Source organism: Podarcis filfolensis, assembly GCF_964270895.1.
Source record: "Podarcis filfolensis genome assembly, chromosome: 10".
Classification (NCBI taxonomy): Eukaryota; Metazoa; Chordata; class Lepidosauria; order Squamata; family Lacertidae; genus Podarcis; species Podarcis filfolensis.
The window spans coordinates 64,235,020-64,257,865 of record NC_139612.1 but is presented as its reverse complement, the minus strand read 5'-3'; the positions used below and the strand labels follow the sequence as shown (position 1 = coordinate 64,257,865).

At 44.5% G+C, this 22,846-nt stretch overlaps 1 protein-coding gene across 45 annotated transcripts in view; it reads left to right on the top strand.

Annotated features, from left to right (window-relative positions):
- CELF2 (CUGBP Elav-like family member 2) overlaps nt 1-22,846 on the top strand; it is a 541,589-nt gene that overhangs the window by 184,777 nt on the left and 333,966 nt on the right. For 15 of the 45 annotated variants that reach the window (XM_083572867.1, XM_083572866.1, XM_083572865.1 and 12 more), the window contains exon 1: nt 15,964-20,734. The exons of the other annotated variants lie outside the window; for them this stretch is intronic. In XM_083572867.1, coding sequence (XP_083428993.1) covers nt 20,661-20,734 — 74 coding nt within the window. In that variant the 5' untranslated portion in view covers nt 15,964-20,660. Of the gene's footprint in view, nt 1-15,963; nt 20,735-22,846 lie in introns of those variants that run through there. 45 annotated transcript variants of the gene reach the window in all.

Genomic DNA, 22,846 nt, shown 5'->3' with positions numbered 1-22,846 from the left:
CCTAGGACCCTCGTACCTATGGGACCGCCTCTCCTGGTATGTCCCACGGAGGACCTTACGGTCTTCAAACAAAAACATATTGGCAGTCCCAGGCCACAGGGAGGTTAGGCTGGCCTCAACCAGAGCCAGGGCTTTTTCAGCTGTGGCCCCGATCTGGTGGAACGCTCTGTCACAAGAGACTAGGGCCCTGCAGGACTTGACATCTTTCTGCAGGGCCTGAAAGACAGAGCTGTTCCACCAGGCCTTTGGCCAAGGCACAGCCTGATGGGGGGGGGTCCTTTGGTAATCCTCATAGAACTCTAGTCCAATAGTTGCCATTAATTTGATTCTGAATTGATTTTAGAATGAATTGAGTTTAGAATTCTGTATTACTTTTACTGTTGTTAGCCGCTGAGCCTGGCTTCGGCTGAGGAGGGCAGGATATAAGTAAAAAAAAAAAAATATTATTATTATTAACATATTGAAACAATTCTGAGACGGTTCTGAAAGAAAACGACGCTACTCCACAAATGCAGCGGATCGCATGCATTAGTTTCATCTTTTGCTAGGCTATTTCTCTGCCAGTCGTTTTCCATCGCTGAACATGTGCCTCGTTAAGAGGGAAAGAGTAAATAAAGAGAAAAATTAACAAGTGCTAAGTGCTTGTAAAATGTAACCAAATCCATCTGTGACAGCCCCCAGTGTGGGAATGCTTAACATGAGTTTCACGTCCTCATTTCACACAGTAGCATTGGCCTAGAGCAGCCTGGTCTACACTGACTCCAACCAGAGGCTCCTCAAGTTCAGCATTCTCTTCACTGACCGGCACCCAGTTCTCCAGGCTTCAGGGAGCGAGCATTCCCAGCCATGGATTGATCCTGAGATCATGTGCCTATGAAACTGATGCTCTGTCATTGAAGCCCCTGGCTGGCCACTTTGTGGGAAGCAGGAGACTAGACTAGATGGGATTTTGGCAATTGGTGGCCAGGGTTTCATCATCAGCTCTACTTGTGTGGGGTGCTGTTGTTGTTGTTTTGTAAAGTTTATTATTATTATTTCATTTCATAATTACCCAGACATTGAGCCAGAGACCTTTTGGAGAGCCACGGCCAATCACTGTAGACAATACTGAGCTAGCTGAACCCATGGTTATATTCAGTATAAGAAAGCTTCCTAGGTTCACCTGAAGGAATTAAATCGATTTATTCTGGTGTTGGAAGCCACCCAGAGTGACTGCCAGCCAGATGGGCAGGGAATCTTCTTCTTCTTCTTCTTCTTCTTCTTCTTCTTCTTCTTCTTCTTCTTCTTCTTCTCCTTCTCCTTCTCCTTCTCCTTCTCCTTCTCCTTCTCCTTCTCCTTCTCCTCACTCTGGCCATTTAGATAGAGTGCAGCATGCATGTATTCCCCTGGTACTTCACCATGAAGTGCTGTTGTTGTTGTTTAGTCATTTAGTCGTGTCCGACTTTTCATGACCCCATGGACCAGAGCATGCCAGGCACTCCTGTCTTAGGCTGCCTCCTGCAGTTTGGTCAAACTCATATTAGTAGCTTTGAGAACACTGTCCAACCATCTCGTCCTCTGTTGTCCCCTTCTCCTTGTGCCCTCCGTCTTTCCCAACATCAGGGTCTTTTCCAGGGAGTCTTCTCTTCTCATGAGGTGGCCAAAGTATTGGAGCCCCAGCTTCAGGATCTGTCCTTCTAGTGAGCACTCAGGGCTGATTTCCTTCAGAATGGATAGGTTTGATCTTCTTGCAGTCCATGGGACTCTCAAGTGCTACTCACCAATAAAATTTCTGAACAGGAAATCTGATTGTCATGTTAGTCATTCTCCATGAAATTCCCAAGAACATATCTGGGCACCTATTAGCACAACATTTTAAAATGCATGAATCAATCTTTGCATTTGCTACGTTCTTTTTCTCCAACTGCCTCCTTATCTGAATGATGACAGGGTTTGTTTTTTTTCCTTGTTCCAAATGTCAAAAGATTTGTATCCTTCCTTCAGAACCTCCAAAATGTGTTTCTTCCTCCAGCAGAGAGTGAAGCACCAGCTCTTTATCCCTCTCGAGCCAAAGAACTTGTCTTCAGCTTTCCAGCCCACATTTACTTTTTAATGAGAGTGTTACATAACCCATTTTAAGAATTACGAAAGGCTCACAGCTAGTGAACTGCGGCAGAACCTTTGGGTGCTATTCACTTCTATAGGGCACAAGGAGCAGGGAGGAAAGAACACTGCTTTAGATGTGTGGAGGCTGGCTTAATGAACCCCCGCACCCCAACCTCTTAGGAGCTCGCTTATTCACACATGCATGAATATCACTCTGCAGCGCCGGTCCTACAGTTAGACAGAGTGAGTGGCGGTCTCTGGCAGCAGATTTGAGGTGTTATGAAAATGCAGCAAATTGTTAGCTACTTAAAGGTAAAGGGACCCCTGACCATTAGGTCCAGTCGTGACCAACTGTGGGGTTGCGGCGCTCATCTCGCTTTATTGGCCAAGGGAGCCGGTGTACAGCTTCCGGGTCATGTGGCCAGCATGACTAAGCCGCTTCTGGCGAAAAAGAGCAGCACACGGAAATGCCGTTTACCTTCCCGCCAGAGCGGTACCTATTTACCTACTTGTACTTTGACGTGCTTTCGAACTGCTAGGTTGGCAGGAGCAGGGACCGAGCAACGGGAGCTCACCCCGTTGCGGGGATTCGAACCGCCGACCTTCTGATCGGCAAGTCCTAGGCTCTGTGGTTTAACCCACAGCGCCACTCACGTTAGCTACCTAGTTTATTCTTAATCGGGGAGGGTTACTGTCAGAGAAGGAGAGGGGCACTTCTGGGGTTATTTATTTATTTACGGCTCAGGTACGGCCCAGAATAACTTAGCTGACCTTGGACTCGTAAGAATATAGGAGGAGCTTTGCTGGATCAGGCCAAAAGCCCCTTGGCTCCAGCATCCTGTTCTCACAGTGGCCAGGCAAATGCCTGTGGGAAGCCTTCAAGCAAAGCTTTGACTGCAAAAGCACTCTGCCCACCTGCAGTTGCCAGCAACTGGCGTTCAGAGGCAAGCTGCCTCCAGCAGTGGAAATAGACATTGTGGTTAGTAGCCATTGATAGCCTTACCCTCCATGAATCCTCTTTGCAAGCCATCAGAATTGGTGACATCCTCACCGCCTCTGGTGGGATGCAAATTCTATAGCTGTATGAAGAAGACCGTTGGGTCCATATAACACCAGCCCTGAAAGACCTACATTGGTTCCCAGTACATTTCAGAGCACAATTCAAGGTGTTGGTGCTGACCTTTAAAGCCCTAAATGGCCCAGGACCTGTACACCTGAAGGAGTGCCTTCACTCTCATCATTCAGCCTGGACACTGAGGCCCAACTCCGAGGGCCTTCTGGCAGTTCCCTCACTGAGAGAAGTGAGGTTGCAGGGAGCCAGGCAGAGGGCCTTCTCGGTAGTCCTGTAGAACTCTGTCCCTTCAGTTGTCAAGGAGAAAACTAACAATACAACCTTTAGAAGACATCTGAAGGCAGCCCTCTATAGGGAAGTTTTTTAATGGCTGAAGTTTTATTGTGTTTTTGTACCTGCTGGAAGCCACCCAGAGTGGCGAGGTACAATTATCAGATGGGCGAGGTACAAATATAGTATGTAATAATAATGGTAAATGTCACTTGTATTTCCTGGACCTTTCAACATTCATCTTCAGTGAATGTCTATCATGTCCAGTGTTGGGAGGGAGGGAGAAAAATGTCTTTCTACCTACTTTCTCCGCACTTTGCCCCTTGGTGCGTGGCAGAGAGTTAGATGTCGTTTGCCACCCTGCCTTGGGCAGCTATATGCCTCACACTGACTGGCCCTCAATATCTCCACACTAGAAAGCTGTGCTTTGGGGCTGGTGCATACAGGCATGCCATACACTCCAACTGTCCTGGTGTTTCCTTTTTAAAAAATAAAAATAAAACCACCCATAATCAGCTCAGTGATATAGCTTTGATATACAAGCAAATGCACCAGCTGGCCAAGAGGCTAAAATACTAGCCAGGTCAGTTTGTTTGTTGCATTCAGTTGCCTTCCCTAGATTGCCTCAGAGTGCCTTTGGGGGTGCTGAGTTCATTATGGCTTCTTAACTAGTTCATTATTGTGCGGTTTATTTCGAGTTTCTGTCTTTAGCTGCCATTTTAGTGTTTTGTTGATGATGTTGTTCGTGCTTGTGCACTGGCTCTTTTCTGCTTGGTTTTTAATTTGTGTTCCATAAAACAGGAGCGGAGGCTGCCTCAGGGATCCCTTTTGACTGAAAGTTGCCGTATAAGTCGAAATAAATAAATGTTTATATATGTTTGTGATAATAAGTCACATCTGCGCCATGCATTTAAAGCACAATGGTGTAGTTTCGTGGTGTGGTGAAGTGTAGTTTGTTAAGGGCGCTGGAGATTGTAGCTCTGTGAGGGGTAAAACTACATTTCCCAGCATTCTTTGAGGGAAGGCTCTTAAAATGTACTCAAAATGTGCTTAAACATCTGGCGGGAATGTACTGATAATAGTCCATTAGCTACTAGGAAATGTATGTAGTTTCTGATCATTTTAGAACTTGGAAATCCTGTCTTTATGATTGTTCCGCTCAATAACAATCTTTGCTTGTTTGATATAGTTTCTCCTACCACCACACTAAAGGTGGCATGCAGAGTAAACAAACAAACCATAGAGTTGGAACACTCGAAGGCACAGCTGTCAACTTTTCCCTTTTCTTGAGAGGAATCCTATTTGGAATAAAGGAATTTCCCTTAAAAAAAGGGAAACGTTGATAGCTATGCTCGAAGGCCACCTGGTTCAAATTCCTGCTCAGTGCAGGGAAAACACAGCTAGAATGCCCCTGCCTAAAGACCTCCGGAAATAGAGAGCCCACCATTCATCTACATCAGTTGTCCCATTGTCAGCTGGGTGGCCATGTTTCCTGCTGTAAAGAGAACATTCCTTCGCTATCTGATCCAAGTGTGATCGAAACATTAACACACACACACCATAAGAGAGAGCAGGACAAACCATCAACAGGTGGCACTGGGACAACAGATTCAGGTGGCGCTAACCGTGATGGGGCAGTGCTGCTCACCTGACCTCCAGTAGGTCATGTTGCTGATGCTCACTGGGAGGTAGAGAGTAAGTGGCAAGGCAGTGGGGAGGTTGGCATGGTGGGAAAGCAGTGGCAGGTGTGCCAGGTTGCCTCACTTGTGCATTCAGAGTGTGCCAGCCTTGCCACTGCCTCACCTCTCCCTCTCTACTTCTCAAAATAAAAAACCATATGGTTTACTAATACTTGACTGCACTGGATAGCTTTTATCAGATCCCACTCTGGTTTATAACACTAGTTACAGGTAGGTAGCCATGTTGGTCTGCCATAGACGAAACAAAATTAAAAAGTTCCTTCCTGTAGCAGCTTAGAGGCCAACTAAGTTTGTCATTGGTATGAGCTTTTGTGTGCATGCACACTTCTTCAGATACACGAAGAATGCATGCACACGAAAGCTCATACCAATAGCAAACTTAGTTGGTCTCTTAGGTGCTACTGGAAGGATTTTTTTTTATTTTGTTTCGATTACGGCAGACCAACACAGTTACCTATCTGTAACTCTCTACTTCTCAGTAAGCTGAAGCAGGGCAACCAACCAGAGGTCAGGTGAGACACAGTGCCCCACCACAATGTTCACTAGTAACTGTCGTCCAGGTAACCTGATCTTCTCCACTACTTGCTATTTCAGTTGCAGTAATTATTTCTAAATTTGCAGCTATACGCAGAAAATCAACATATGTAAATCTTGCGCCTTCTTCCGTTCGCTTTTGTAGTGATGCATTTCCTTTTTCTGCCCTTTTAACAACGAGCAAGTGGTCACCCTAATCATCAAACTGTTCTTACCATTAAGATGCTTCTCCTAATGTTCAACTGAAATCTACCCTCCTATAATTAGTCACTGACCTGCTATCTTACGTAAGCAGCAAGAGAGCGCTAATGGCTGGTGATTGCAGATATCACATTGCAGGATGAAGAAATGAATGAGACCTTGATGGTATGTCTGGTGCTATTAAGTCCTGCAGTTGTGTTGCCCGAATAGATGTGGGACCAGAGCTGGAATCAGGGTTTGCTGTAGGGTCTGGTCTTCTTCGGCTTGTTAGGAGGTCCACTGCTGATGTTGAGAAGCCTTTGTAGATTAGCAAGGTGTCTGCAAGCAATAATGCACCAAACACCCAATAAGTGTCATTCTCTGAGATGGACGGCAGATCATTGGTGAGACTGACATTGGTCCATCTGGACAGAATTTTTCATTTCCTTGGTTTTAAGAATAGCTGCCTGGATAGCTCAGTTGGTTAGAGTGTGGTGCTGATAATGCCAAGGTTGCAGGTTCGATCCCTGTATGAGGATGCATATTCCTGCATTGCAGGAAGTTGGACTAGATGATCCTTCCAATTCTACAATTCTATGGTTTTCTATGAATACTTGATGTAAATAGTTCAAGTTGCATCCCTGTCCAAGGTACTGGAACAAAACTGAATCCCTCAGTCCATGGAAATAGACCAAACAAGGTTGGATAAAAGACTGTAGACTAAGTTTTTTGCAGTGTACTCTGCGAATGCATTTAAGCATGTGCACCTGTCAATGCATCTCTAGTATCAGGAGATGCTTATATACTGCATTTCCATTGTTGTGTCCTAACAGTGAACCTACTGCATAGACTGGTTGAAGCTCAGGTTAATGGTGGGATGGAAGTTGTTGTAAGCCCTTATGGAGCTTCTCAGAGGTGTTCTTCTCTTGGGTCCAGATGATAAATAATTGTATTTCAGGTAGAGAAGAAGCCTTTGGGGACAGGAGCTGAGGAGGCATCTGCCATGGGTACTGTGGAGCTCTGCAGCTACCTGTGTAGTTTGATTGTCAACAAACAGTGAATTATATATCATATTGGCTTCAGTTTCAGGTGGGCAAATCTTTAAATTTTCATTTGTCTCAATTTCTCATTTTTTCCAATCTTAAATTCAGTTCCCCAAATCAGGACTTAAAAAAAAAGTCCTCATGAAAATTCATCAGATTTTTAGTGCTCGTTACTTCTAATACACTTGTTTACATGTTATTTCCACTAATAAATGCATTTTTATGCACACATCACCCTACTATGTGCAATTTCTGCACACATTACTTAGCTGGAGAACTGCATTGCAAAATTCAGAGAAGTGGAACTTTCAAAAATGAGCTGTGTTTCAGTTCAAGTATTGTTTGCTGTTTGCTACGATTGAGCACTGAAGAGTGGTTTCCCCCAAGGGAAAGCAGTGGGACAAGAGCAAGGTTGGATAAGCCCAATGTCTGGTTGAATAGCCAAGTACCTCCAGAAATTATCTTTATAGTGTGAAGTCAGCTGTTAAAGAAGCTTGCATTTTGCCTCAGAATCTTGCCTAATTGTTTTGGGAAAGGCTGAGCTATTACTCAGCAAGCTGCAGAACACTGTGATGAAATGATCTTTTCATCTGCGCAAAAGCAAAAAGAGAGAAGGGTTAAAGCTATAGCAACCAAGTTGCCGTAACTTTTCCTCCCCCTGCGAAGCAGAATGCCACAGCAAATTTTAATTCAAGTCACCTTTTCACTGTGTTAATTTTGAGCAACATTTACTTCTGCCAATCATTAATTAAGATAACAGCCAGCTCTAGAACTGGGGGGAAATAAAATAAAACCCTCTTGTATATATGCAATTTCAATCAGCATCTGAAACAGGTTGTCTAGGCCAGGGGGTTCTTAAACTGTATTACCGTGCCTGTCTGTAAGCAGGATAGGGAGAGTTAGGCAAGGCAGGTGAATATACAATTGCCCTGTGGACAGCTCAGGGTTTAATGGCTTTAGTGATTGTTGAACTACACTTGACTCGATTCAGAATTGGCTTAGTATATTGGAGCTTTCTTAGTGTGCATTCAGGAAAAAGGGGTATCTGCTCTCTGAGAATTGTAGAATTATACTGCAGGAAGGGACCCAAAAGGTCAACTAGCCCCAAACCATGTCATTCAAAGAGCTCCTTCCCAGTTGCACATGTCCTGATAGTGTTTTGCACACTATCTTATTGCTCATTGAGAACTGTAGTTCAGCCTAACTTGACCTGCACCTACCCATAGAACTAACTGCAGCAGAGAGCTGTCTGGTAATATACCTCCCCCCTAACCCCCCCCCCACAACCTATGCTTATCTGGAAACAGGAGAGGCTTTTAGATACAGATGGGGCACAGCAAGCACATGTTTGCTAAACCCAATCAAAATAATTGATTGATCCAAAAAGAGAAGATAAATAGACTGCTTAGTCAAGATGCTTTTTTTTCCAGTTCACTGTAGACAATGAACTGTCAGAGGTTTAAATGAAGGAATGTCTGAGTATGCACTTCAAACAACGGGTTTTAGTAACAGGGCACTGTTGGATGCGCCGGGGGCATCCATGGAGACAAACTTCTCTGGGCGTCTTCCTCTGGAACACAGCATGGGAAGGTCATAGCTCTTCAGTCCCGCTGCGCAGCAGTGACACATATCCGAAAATATGTGCACACTCAAACAGCAGAGTAAAGCTGGAAGGTGAGGCTATGAGGTGTGGCATTTAAGTAATTTATTAAGCAATATATACAGGACGAAGAAGAAAAAGAAGAAGAGTTTGGATTTGATATCCCGCTTTATCACTACCCGAAGGAGTCTCAAAGCGGCTAACAATCTCCTTTCTCTTCCGCACCCACAACAAACACTCTGTGAGGTGAGTGAGGCTGAGAGACTTCAGAGAAGTGTGACTGGCCCACAGTCACCCAGCAGCTACATGTGGAGGAGCAGGGAATCGAACCCAGTTCACCAGATTACGAGCCCACACCACACTGGCTCTCAAAGCAATCATGGTGTCCTCTCACATCTTCTCCAAGAGAGAGAGAGAGAGAGAGAGAGAGAGAGAGAGAGAGAGAGAGAAGTACAAAAGTACAACACAATAGGACTGGCTTCTGTTTCCCACACTTGCCGAGCATGGAATGTAAACACAGACATGTGATGTAACAATCACACATCCAACAACGGGAGAGAATGAAAATACTGACGCACTTGATTTTGTTATGCAGATTAGCATTCTTGGCATCCATCTGTCTCAAGAGGCAACCTCCCCCCCCCTTCTCCCCTATGCTATTATATATTGTATATTTTTCTTTGCTGTAAGTCACTTGGAGACCTTTGGGTGATAGCAGCTTGTAACATTCTGAATGGGGGGGGGGCAGGTGGAGTTGCCAGGGAACACTTGGATGAACAGAACATGAAGTGGATTAGTTTCTTCTGGAAAAAAACGACCGACATGAACTGGAATTAGTTCATCTTTTAGACACGCTGAGCCTGCACTTGGAACTGGTTCATTTTAAAAACTAACTTTTGAAGCTCTGATAAATACACAGAAAAGGGTCTTCTCTGTGGTTGACATTTCCAGAGACAGGAAAATTTCTGGGAAGGGCCTCTGAGGAAGATCCCACCTTGTAGGCTGGTTCGTGTGGAAGATGGTGGTCTTTCAGATGCTGCTAGAGGCCTGAGCAACATCACCATAAATGGATCTTCATGCTCTTCTGAGCAATGCCATTCTCCTTTTGCTTTCAAACTGAGCCCTGCCATATTTTCCCAGGTCTGCCTCTCCCTCTTTTGCAATGGCGCAAGCAGGCGTGTTCTGAGGAGCGTACCACACTGTTAATTGTGTGTGTGTTTTTAAAAGCAATAACCTGTGCACTTGTAATGCTTTCACTATGACCTACTTACATACTACTTCACCCTCCTTGTAGTATGATTAAAAGCTCCTTTGAATCCACTATTCCCTCAAGGGATTTGAGGCTAGAATTTAACAAACTGCTCAGAAGGCTTAAGCCAGTAAGAGGGCTTCCCTTACAGCTTCTCCCGGTAATTTCAGATGTAATTAAAGAGAAAATAAATATTTCAAGATGCCGTACATTTGAAACAAAACAATGCAAAGCGTCTTTCCGGCATCTGCATCACATGGGGAAGAAGCAAAGGCACCAATCGTCGCCGGCTGATTTGCAACGGGATTCTCCGTCTACGTGTTTGTGGAGGGAGGGAGGTTTTCCCCTTCAGCCATGTTGTTCACGTGCTCATTCCTACCCTAGTTGAGAAGGCCTTTGTTGGGCCCGGAAATGGCCTCTGGAAAACAAGGCCAGGCAGCTAGGCTTCTGACCTATTTCCTTGGGAGGAAAATGGACCAAAACGCCTCAGAATCGTCTTTCCCTTCCCCCGCCCCATTTCCTGGAGAGAGAGAGAGAGAGAGAGAGTGAAAGAGAAAGAGAGAGAAAGAAAGAAAGAAAAATATGGAATTGAATGGAAAGATTGTAGAGGGTTAAAGCGACACGATGCAGGCTTCGTATTTAAACGAATGTCTTCATTCCTTCGTCTCCATTGCGCTCTTGTCTCCTTCAGCTGCTGAGTGCTAAAAGCTGCCCTTTCTGCAGTCACAAGATTTTTTATTTTTTTTGAGGGGGGAAATTGAATGTTAATCCTCCTCTACTCTAGGCTGGATTAACCACCGTGGAGGCCTCTGATCACAAATCAGGTGGCGGCGTCCATCTGGAGAAAGTTGTAATGACTTTTCCCTCCCCCTCCTCCTTCATTCCCTTCCCCTCGCGCTCCTGCAAAATTTGTTCCAAGATACTTCGGTGGGTGTGCTGAGATAAAGAAACCAAATGCCAAGAGATTAGTGTTAAAGGGGTTTTCTGGAATCTTCCATGACCACCCTTATGTACCCTCAAACTGTGCCTACTTACTAGGGTTTCCCCCCACTCATATTTTTTCATGTTGTTAAAAAAAAAAAAAAACAGGATCAGGCAGCAGACACCTTTGTGCTTTCCTTGCACAATAAACCACGGTAAGCTTGGGAGTGCTCCTGGGCACCTATCACCTATTGATTACTAAAGGTTTAAGTGTCTTCTGTGGCTTGGATTTTCTTCTGCTAACATTGTCTGGTTCACCCCCAGCTACATCTGTTCCTGGACAGGGGCAGGCAGGCTTCGTAGTTCTTCCGCTGGTAACGTCAAGGCTGTATTGCGCATCCTGTTGAACATGGGGCTGCTAGACAAGATGCACCTTCATTTTGATCCAGCAAGGAGATGCTCTTGTGTTTTTTGAGTTGCTGGCCAACCATGGTTTATTGTGCACAAGCAGAACATGGGTTCAGTTGCTCCTCCTCGGGCAAAGGTGGAAGAAACAAACCAAGAAGTGTCAGTGAAGCTGGGACAACGGCTTGCTAAACCTTGGGATGGGGAAGGAGATTTAAAGGTGAACCTACCTAATCTGCACTTCTCGAAAGCATCCATGGACCAAAACATAGCAATCCATTGTACTGCACATTTCCCCAAATTTTGCAATGCAGTTCTCCATCCCAAGGAGTGTGTACAACAGTGCATACTGGAATGAAGTATGTATATTTTGTATGAAAATAACATACAATAATGCATTATACTAGGGGGAAATAGCTTTGCTGAAATGTTTAAATCAGGCAAAATGGCATTCAGAAGTGTTCTGTATTGAATTCCTCCCTTTGTCTCTAAGCAGCAGACTTGTGTGTCGGAAAGAAAGCAGCTTCTGAAACTCAGCTTGGTTTCAAAAGCTGCTTGCCACATAATTTGAGAATCAGAAGCCTCTTTGGTGTTTGGGTCTAGTTTCCCAGTTCTCTGGATTACAATATATAGTTACAGCACATTTTCTCACTAACCATACCAGCTGCTGCTGTATATCTAATATGTGCCACATGGTTTGCTGTAATATCTGTACTGAGGGTGTGGGGTGGAGTGGCAAAAGGGTGTAGTTGGAGAGTCAAACAGGATTGTTGTTGTTGTTGTTGTTTAGTCGTTTAGTCGTGTCCGACTCTTTGTGACCCCATGGACTAGAGCACTCCAGGCACTCCTGTCTTCCACTGCCTCCCACAGTTTGGTCAAACTCATGCTGGTAGCTTTGAGAACACTGTCCAACCATCTCATCCTCTGTCATCCGCTTCTCCTTGTGCCCTCCATCTTTCCCAACATCAGGGTCTTTTCCAGGGAGTCTTCTCTTCTCATGAGGTAGCCAAAGTATTGGAGCCTCAGCTTCACAATCTGTCCTTCCAGTGAGCACTCAGGGCTGATTTTCTTCAGAATGGATAGGTTTGATCTTCTTGCAGTCCATGGGACTCTCAAGAGTCTCCTCCAGCACCAGAATTCAAAAGCATCAATTCTTCGGTGATCAGCCTTCTTTATGGTCCAGCTCTCACTTCCATACATCACTACTGGGAAAACCATAGCTTTCACTATACGGACCTTTGTTGGCAAGGTGATGTATGCTTTTTAAGATGCTGTCTAGGTTTGTCATTGCTTTTCCCCCAAGAAGCAGGCGTCTTTTAATTTCGTGGCTGCTGTCACCATCTGCAGTGATAATGGAGCCCAAGAAAATAAAATCTCAAACAGGGTGGCAAGATGCAAAAGGAGGACAGGATAGCACCTTCCATAGTTGTGAAGAAGATGGCACTTCAGCAGGTGTAGCTGGTCAGCACTGACTGCCAGAGGTTCTCCCGGTGTTCAGACAGGAATCTGGAGTTGGAACGGATTGAGCTTGGGATCTTGTGTGTACAAAACATGCCCTCTACTGCTCTACAGACATAGGAATCAACCCAGTAGTCCATCTAGCTCAGGGGTCAGCAAACTTTTTCAGCAGGGGGCCGGTCCACTGTCCCTCAGACCTTGTGGGGGGGCGGACTATATTTTTTGGGGGAGGGGTGAACGAATTCCTATGCCCCACAAATATCCCAGAGATGCATTTTAAATAAAAGCACACATTCTACTCATGTAAAAACACCAGGCAGGCCCCACAAATAACCCAGAGATGCATTTTAAATAAAAGCACACATTCTACTCATGCAAAAACATGCTGATTCCTGGACTGTCTGCGGGCCGGATTTAGAAGGCGATTGGGCCAGATCTGGCCCCCGGCCTTGGTTTGCCTACGCATGAGCTAGCTCCTACAGACATGGGCAGTTGCTTTCCCTGGTTTCAGCTCAGCAGTATTTTGCTGTTTTTTAAAATGAGATTACTGCTGTTTTATGCAATTTCTGCTGATTGATCTTCTTGACTGCATGTGCTGTGTGTGTAATGCATTGTTTATTTGATTTCTAAGCCGCTTTTGCAGGCGTTTTGCAGTAAGCGAAAGGGAAGGAAATTCTAAGCAAATAGAAATCCAGTAACGAGATTCTCGAGGGAACAGCTCATTCTGCAATCTCCTCTCCCCCTCTGACTAAAAGGAACTGCTACTCTATTCACATAAAATAGAACAAAAGTAGCCCTAATCACATCTGACAAATGTTGGAGGGCATGCACTGGGTTTAATGCAGCTGTATTGCAGCATCTCCTCTAGGCATGGAAGGATAGTAGCTGCCTTGTTCTGGTACAAAATTGAGTGACCCTTTGTAGCATATGCTGGATTTTTCCCCACTAGGTTTAAACTTCATTTTATGCCCATCCTGCATATGCTGGGTTAATTTAAGACTTTTTGGGAACTAGATATACCATGGCATGCTGAAAATATGCAGAAAGATAGCTTGATTGTTCATTTTTTTCATAACAAAAGGTCTATATGCCAAGAGAAAGAGAACTGTACGTTTTGGGTGAGCACACCAAGAATGTTTCATTTGAAAGAGGCACTGTGTATGAATTAGGATTCTTCATTCTTATTGCTGTAAGAAGAAGAAGTTATTCTAACAGCAGAGCCCTATGTATGTTTACCTGGAAGAGTAGAATTGTAGAGTTGGAAGGGACCCTGAGGGTCATCTAGTCCAAGCCACTGAAAATGCAGAAATCCCAACTAAAGCATCCTTAGCAGATGGCCTTCCAGTCTCTGCTTAAATGCCACCAACGAAGGAGAGTCTACCACCTCTTGTTGGAGTCCGTTCCACTGTCAAACATTTCTTGCTGCCACAAAGTTCTTCCTGATATGTTGTCAGAATCTCCTTTCTTGTCACTTGAAGTCATTGGTTTGGGTCCTAAAACAAGTGTGCACTATCTTCCATGTGACAGCCCCATAGATGTTTTAAGATGGCTATCATATCTCCTCTTAGTCTCTTATCTAGGCTAAACATACCCAACTCCCTCCCGTTCCTCATAAGTCTTCATTTCCAGACCCTTTATCATCTTGATCGCCCTCCTCTGCACATGTTTCAGATTATCAATTTCCCTTCTAAAAATGTGGTGCCCAGAACTGGACACAGTACTTCCAGCTGTGGTCTGATCAAGGCAAAATAGAGTGGTGCTAAATTAGCCACTGGATTCAGTGAGGTTTACTCCCTTGTAAGTCTGCATAGGCCTAGGACAGCAGTCCTAACCACACTCAACTTTCGATGGCAGTAAGACCCACTGAACCAGGTGGTGCTTGCTCCCAAGAAAATAGGCAAGTGATTGTGTTGAAAGAATATTAGCCATAAAGATGTAAGACAAAGGAAAGGACTTGCTAGCAGACTTATAAATCATGGGTGCAGAATCTTTTGATGTTGTTGGACTACAACTCCCATCAACCACCTGACCATTGGTCATGCTGGCTGGAGCTGATGGGAGTGGGACTTCAACAACTTTTAGATCAGGTATAGGCAAACTCGGCCCTCCAGATGTTTTGGGACTACAACTCCCATCATCCCTGACCACTGGTCTTGTTAGCTAGGGATGATGGGAGTTGTAGTCCCAAAACATCTTGAGGGCCGTGTTTGCCTATGCTTGTGTTAGATAGTCACAGATTCCTCACCTTCTCTAAAATAATGTGAAACATGAAATGAGTAAGCTGGGGCAATGCACAATTGGCTGTTCCTCCATATAAATATCTGTAGCATATATGAAATTAACCTAGCGTTAGGGGAGAAGAGCTTAGACGTCTTCATAGTCTGCTAGTTTTGTATGTGTAGGGATTTCCCCACAAAACATAACATGCTGATTGAGTAGCAGGGGAAGGACTTCATGTTTAGGTAGGGCTAATGATGGGAAAGAAATTAGATTGTGTTTGCATTTAAAGACATGCTTACCTAATTAGACCTTTCTAAAACAATGTTCAAACTGAAGCACAGGCATCCTTCAAATGCCACATTTCTCTGAATTTTGCAATTCAGTTTTCCAGCCAATTAATGTGTACCAAAAGACATATACCAGGGTGCGATGTTCATAAAAATGCATATTTTACTAATGTGCTGTTGGATTTTCATGAGGACTGAAAATCAGAAACTGATGTGGGGACGTGGCGAACTGAACTTTAAGATAGGAAAAATGAGAAATGGAGAGAAACCAAAATCAGCAGGCTCGCCCATTCCCACTGGTCAGAACCCACATACGAATGTGCATAGAAATCTGTTGTATATTGTGTGTATATCTGATGGATCTTTCTGATAAACATTTTGTGTTTCTCAATTCATAAGGCAAGCAAACGAGCATTGCTATGAGCATGTGACCGCCACAGCAATTTCAGGCCGGGGTATAGAAGGTCCTTTCCCCAGGAAATGATGCATAAATATGACTGTAGGAAAAATCAGAAATATGACCCTAGGACACTTCAGATTTGGGAACCAGCACATGATGAGCGATGTTTGGGTACTAGTTGTTAACAAGGATAGTTTCCATCTCTTGCACTAGAGATTTGGATTCCACCTGACTACCGTGGGAAGACTGTGAGTTATGAGAGAGATCTGTAGCAGTTATCTCTCAATAGTGAAATGAAGTGGGTAACATGTACTGTGTGCATCAGCTTGTAGGAATATTTTTCATAGCCAACTAGGATGAATTAGCCTGTCTAGGTTGCCATATCAGCAATGGCTAACCCTTGGAACGTTGCAGGCTTGGTTAGGCAGCCGAGTCAAAACATTGGTCCGTTAACTCAGCATTGTCTACACTGACTTGCAGGTTTCAGACAGGGGTTCTTGTCATCTCTATGTGGAGATGCCCGGGATTGAACTGTTGGGATACTGCCGGGGAGACCGGGGCATCAGGCAGGCCCCCAGCTGGCTCCAAGCCAAGAGCCAACAGCTGGTCTCCCTTGGAACAGCATCAGTTAGCAACACGAGTCTCAGATACGTTTAGAGACCTGTGCACGCTCTGTCAGCATAGTGTGTAAATCTTCTCACAGCAGAAGAGGCAGACAGAGAAATGTACAAGCAGTATATACAGCATTTTATTCAGCGTAGTTCAAGAACAGAGGAAAACATGTCTGCTTCCCTTCGTGTCCAGCAAAACAGCAGTATAGCAAAAGCAACATCCAACGGAAGTTCCCAGCAGACTGTGCTGGAAGTAAACAGGCATGTGACACACAACAGTCATGCCTGACCCTTTTAAGGTGGAACGGAACTATATCCTAACATGAACCTAGGACCTTCTGCATGCAAGGCAGATTCTCTAACACTGCTACCCAGGGGCGGAGGAAGGGGGGTGCGGTGGGTGCGGGCCAGTATCACTGCTGAAGGGGATGACAAAATTCCGGGCGGCACTTACCGTGGGGCCTGCAGCACGTCCAAGCCATGTGTCTCTCTTGGTAGAGACGTAGTGGTTTGAGCACGCATAGGCTCCGCGCTGCCCAAACGGTCCACCCACTGCCTCCCCCCCAGCTGTAGGGCAGCTGAGTGGGAGGAGGCAGGCAGACTCCAGAGGCCCCATGGTGCTCCCCACCCCTATGGACGGTTCATCCCGCCCCTGGGCGCGTCTCCCCAGGTGCCCAAGCAGCTTCCACAGCCACTGCTGATACCCTTGGCAGTTCCTTCCCTTACCCCCTCCCCACATCGCTGTTTTTCACACTGACAAAATTCATATTGTAAGCTCCTTGGAGCAACCTGTCTTTCGTTCCTACAATATTCTGTGGAACCGCAGGTTCTTTGGTGCATCGTGGATAAACTAAACAGGGCGAAGTAGCTCACATTTTAACTTTTGATAGGAGCAGCATGGATCTTATCACTGCTTAGTTCCCACTGCACTGCACATATTTAGAAGAGGGTGAAAGAGAGGAATAGAAACAAACCAAGAATTCTGGAGTTGGAAAGGATCTTGGGAGGTGACCTGGATCTAGGCTTCCCAAACTGGGATCCACCATGGACCACCAGTGGTCTGAGAGCTTCCTTCAGGAGCTCTGTGGTATGCCTGTATTAAATATTCACATTGATTGTAACTGTATTTTTTTATTGCTTCTGTCATTTAAAATGCAAGTTGTAATGCAATAAAATGGAACGTGAGAAATTAGAGAAGCAATAAACATGCAATTGAATATCACGCAGCATTGTTCACAGCACAACTACTGTAGCAGGAAGGAAAATCATTATGTGGTCTGCCAGTACCATCAGTAATGTTCAAGTGGTTCATGGGGGGGGGGATTGGGGGACCTCACTGTTGCAACTAGAGCATCCTTGGCAGATGGCTGTCTAGCCTGTAGTGAAGGACTGGCCACCCACCTCCGGAGGCAGTCTCTGTTCCTCTCTCTGCCCAACAGCTCTTGCTGTTAGGAATTTTCTCCCCGTGTTTAGCTGAAATCTGCTTCTTTGCCATTTCTAACCATTGCTTCTAGCCCTGCCTTATGGAGCAACAGAGAACAAGCCTCTTCCAACATCTGTGTTGCTCCATCTTCAGCCATTGCTAAAGCTGATATTTTGAAGACTGTATAGTTGCACTAAGAGGTCAACATATATTTAATTAGTTCTGAGTTGACCTATGGTGTACATACCTACATATGTATTACAAGTGTCACATAACATCCATTTGGCATTTGTGAGGAACTTATCTCTTGGTGTGCCAGCTCCTAAACTGTGGAACTCCCTGCCCATTGACTTTAGGCAGACACCTACACTGCATTTTTTTCAACACCCACCAAAAACTTATCTCCTTGTGCAGCCCACCCAGACATGTAAAGCAGATGTGTGTTTTTAATATGTTCTTTCCTCTTACTGTATAGAACTCTAGATGTCAATCTTACTCATTCTGCTTTTTCATAAACTTGTTTTTAACGTTGATTTTATTAATAATTTTAATGTATATTTTATACCGCTTAGAGCAGGGGGCTGCAAGGTTTACCTCTCCTGCACTGGTTCACTCCAGCAGAGATCCTTTTGTGGGCTGGATTGCGCAGGTGCGTAAGCGCCCGCGATTTCCTGCGTCTGCATCTGTGCAGATACAATTTTCATTTTCTGCGCATGCGCAGATGCGATTTCCGGTGCTGTGGAAGCGAGTCCCTGCACCACGTTGGTTTAGCGCAGCACGCAGGGACTTGCCATGTGGGCGGCTCAGTTCAGGGGCAGCTCGTGGGCCAGTTAAATGACCTCGTAGGCCACTTGTGGCCCACGGGCCTTGGGTTGCCTACCCCTGGCTTAGAGGTTTCATTTACAGTTAAGCGGGATACAAGTTTTGAAAAATAAAATTAATGTGTGTGTGTGTGTGTGTGTGCGTGACCTAGTTTTGTATCTGCTTTCATTCATGCAGAAAGTTGTTCCTTTCAGCAACTAATACTCATGCAGACACTTGTATTTTTCGGAGCCGCTCGGTCCCTTTTGTTCCCCTCACTTCTTCTGTGTTCCTTTCTGCTCTGCCTCCTCCTTTGCTCTCACTGTCCTCGGCCTCATTTGCCCTCACTGCTATTCAATTGGATTGGCTGCAGCGATCCTCGTGACTTTTTATTTAGGCATCCGCGATGATATCACACCTGATGCTGATCTGTCACATCAAAACAAACGGGTGCCAAACAGCATAGAAATAACCAGAACGTTTGGCAAGTCATCCCCCTCCCTCCGATAATTTTATTCAGCCATGTTAAGATGACAATTTAGAAATTGGAAAATATTCTGTGGAAAATCTAATACATAATGTATAGATCTGTTTGCTGGGGCAGAGTAATGCAGTGATGCCGATATTGTGTTTTGATTTAGCTTGAATTCCTACGGTTCTGGATAGCGCTATTATTATTTTTAAATGTTAAAGATCTGTGCTGCAATATGTTGAACTAATAAAAAGGAAGGAAATAGTGGATGAGATCCAGCATCTCACCAAGAGCCCCTTCTTTTTCTCACCCCCTCCAGCTCCCCATTCTCCCTCAGTCTCTCCCAGAGCAGATTTTGGGGGCACATGGGTTTCAGAGGGGAGGGAAGGGAAAAGAAGCCCTTTTTGCACAAGTGGATCGGTTGTGCAAACAGAATGCCATAATTGGATATTTCCCAGCAGTAAGAAATTGCTCCTTCTGAAGTTTTTGCATAGCCTCATGATCAGTTTCAAGTCTTTTGAACAGAGCACTGAGGTCCCTGAATCAATGTACAGTTGTTTGATGAAAATGAGAAGTGTGCTTTTTATTGCATAAAGTTAGTTCTGCTGAACTCATGTGAATGAGGGTGACATCTGCCTTGAAACATTTACTGCCTTATTGTAAAAGTGCCTCATTTGTTATAGTGACTGGTGTAGGACGACTTCATACTTCAAATTCCTAGGGGATTGGTATCAGTTCCTCAATCGGCATTTTAGCCCATTGGGCACAGAGCCATAAATACATAAAATATGAGAGGGTCTTTCTTTTCTGTTTCTCTCTTTTCCACATAGTCCTGACTGCTTTGGTTTCATAGTGCAAGTTTCCCCCCACCCATAAGATGATTTCTTCCCCTTCTCCCCATAACCCCATCTGGATTCATTATGGATGTTGTAAAATAAATATTCTCAGATATCAGAAAGGACTTTATTCTAAAAGGTTTATGAGAGTTCCTGAGAATATCAGAGCCATCGGGCGATTAATCACCTTTCCATGTTTGCGTTTTTATTATCTATCCATCTTTCTACAATCTATCTATCTGTCTATTTGTCTATCAATCTCCTTGGATAAAGAAGCAAGGAGCCAAACACTTTAGCCCATTCAGCCCCCCAAAGCTAATTTTATGAATTTGTTAACAGATTGTTTCTTCGCCCTGCATAGATGAGGGTTATTTTAAATGCAATTTGCTTCTGCTTTGCAGAGTGCAGAGAAACCAATAGAAGTTGGATGAGGCCCAAATAAACAGACCTTGGGTTCAACAGGGGAATATTTTTTGTGGCGGTTCTTGTTTTGTAAACCCTTCCAAAACTCTTTTTATCGTCGCCACAACAAGCAGTTTAGCAGGATCCTGAGTGAGTTAAACAAAAGCGGTTTGGAAATCCAGAAACTGATTCCTTATGCGTTTCCTTATGTGTTTGAGAGAGGCTGGCCCTCTGGCTGCCTTTTCTCTCCCCCACCCCACCCCACCCCCCAAAAGAAAACCTCCTTTAAAACAAATCGAGCCTGTCCACAATTTCGAGCGTGCATCGTCCAGCTCTTTGCCGAGGCTCTCTTCCCGGGTTTGCAGGGGTTAAATTCTAGCTGCAGTGGGGAAGTGGCTCCGCCCCCCGTTTTCAGCACCTGGCGCTCTATAGACAGTTGCCTCAGCAGTAGATTTCAGAGGGGATTGGAGGAAAACAAGAGGGGGAGAGAATGTGACAACTGCCGACTCTGACTGCTGCCTTCGGGAGGCCTCCCGCACCTGTCCTTGCCTGTCTCTTGGCCAGTGCAGTTGTTGAATCAGACAAGCAAGAGGAACATTCTTATTTGCCAGACCAGAACGGTGTGCATAGGAGGAAAGGGAAGAGGAAGAAGAAGAAGAAAAAGAAAAAGAAGAAGGAGAAGAAGAAGAAGATGACTTCTTCATTCAAGCTGGATTTTCTACCAGAGATGATGGTTGATAGCCGCTTGCTAGTTTCCGACAGAATGTAAGTACCGACTCAGCTGCCCGGCAGCATCCGAACCTCCGACCGAGCCAGTTCCCGAGATTCTAGATGGTTGTATTTTGTGTGCTTTATTTTCCCCTGGAGGGTTTTGATGGTATAAACAAAAGCCCTGGATTTCTCCCTCCCTTTCTCTTTCTCTCTCTCTCTCTCTGAGGCTACCGACTTGCTGCTAGAAGTGTCTGTGTAGCAGAGTAAGGATTTATTCCCTCTCTCTCGTCACTTGAAAATTCTTTTGTGGTCTCTAATGTATGTGTGTGTGTGTGTGTGTGTGTGTGTGTGTGTGTGTTCTTGCACTCATCCCCCCCCCCACCCTCCGTTGTGTTTGATCTGCAACATTCTCTATCAGGGAAACTGGGGGGCGGCTAATGGTAGCTGTAGAGCAGGGACCTGATAAGTATGATTTATATTCTGTTTATTTAATGTGGGGAAATGCAGTGCCGAGCCTTGCAGGGTTTTGTTTTATTTTATTTTTAAGAAAGGCACACTCTTCACATCCAGTGGAAATTCCTATACAGATATTTTGCCTCCTGCTTAGAAATCTCAACTTGTTCAGGGGGGGTAAGGCGCAACCTGCTCAGATTAAGAAAGAAAATGCACTTTAAAATAAATTAGCCACAGATGCAGACTGTTTGGATATGTGGGAAAATGTGGTCAGTTTTTGTGACAGAGCACGAAGGAAATTAAAACGGACAATTTTGCCCGTGTTGGCGGATGCATGGTAAATTTAGTGTTAATTATTAGGAAGATTATTCTTGTATACAGGGATGGAAAGGCTAGAGAGATTGATTGGACAATGTGCATGCTAGATTTTCATGAAGGGAAACAGATTTGGTTAATTTTCAGCCTTGCCACTTGATCATTAAAGTTCCAGTTGCTCTATCATTGCCTGACATCAGGAAAGGAAAAGAAAGTGTATTTTGGGTTCTCTAGGAAAGAAAGGCAAAAATTCAACAGAGTAAATCTGGACCCTAACGTAACATCATTCCTGGAAAACAAAATTAATCCCATCTGAAATAAGAATGATAGGATCACGCCGAACTTTGCAAACAAGAATATGACCATGCTGGATTTATATAATGAAAAGGGAGGAAATGAGATTGCAGCACTGGCTACGTGGTACGTCTCTTTAGTGGAAAGTGTGCGCAAGGTAGAAGTTTGAATAAAACTTTGTATATGGTCTTCAAAACTATCATTTTTTTAAAAAAGAAAAAGGAATGGATATCCACTTCCTTCCCATATAGTCTGGTGCCGGCCATATTATGAATTCATTCAAAGTTGTTGCACCTAATTCCGCCCCACCCACCTCCCCGGTAATTTTTCTCTTGGGGCTGTAGATTTCTTAGCCGATGGAGCATTTGAGATGAACTATTCATGAAATAGCCATCTGTTTCAGCTGCTGAGGATTAATGTGTTGCCGAGGTGGGGGTGTCATATTTAGTATGGGTGAGCCTCTCTGCCATATGCATTGTGCATAATACACATGCGTCGTTGATGCCTTCCACAGTCCAGTTTCGGATAATCCTAAATTTAGAACATGGTGTCTGTTGTTGGGAATAGTGAGTTTCCGAAATCGACCATTTCGCTTGACTCGGAGCCTCAATGGTATGTGCTACAGTTGCTTGTTTTGTTTTGCTTTGTTGCTGTTATGTTACCCATCCTTCGCCCAGGAGAGTGCCAAGTTGACACTCTCAAATAGTTTTTGAGAAGATCTGTCAATGCACAAATGTCCGCTTGTGTTCCTCTCAGCTTTATACATTCTTACTGCTGCCCCTCCAAATCAGTCAGAAAAGATATTGCTGATAACCATCTTGGAACACCAGGGTTCTATTACCTGAATCTGGTGGTGTTTTGGCTGTCACTTAAGTTTATGGAAATACTTCCTCAACTCACCCATTGAAGGATGAGAATCGTGTAAAATTGTTCCTTCAGAATCTTGCCTTCTGGAGTTGTGGGGCAAGGGGAAGCCCATAATTCTCCTTTTTTAAAAAGTACTATGCCTCTGTTTGAAAACGATGCAGAATTATATTTTAAAAGGCTTTGATAAATAGCTTTGCATTCACTCTGGGTTTTCCCCCTCCCCTCCATTAAAGAACA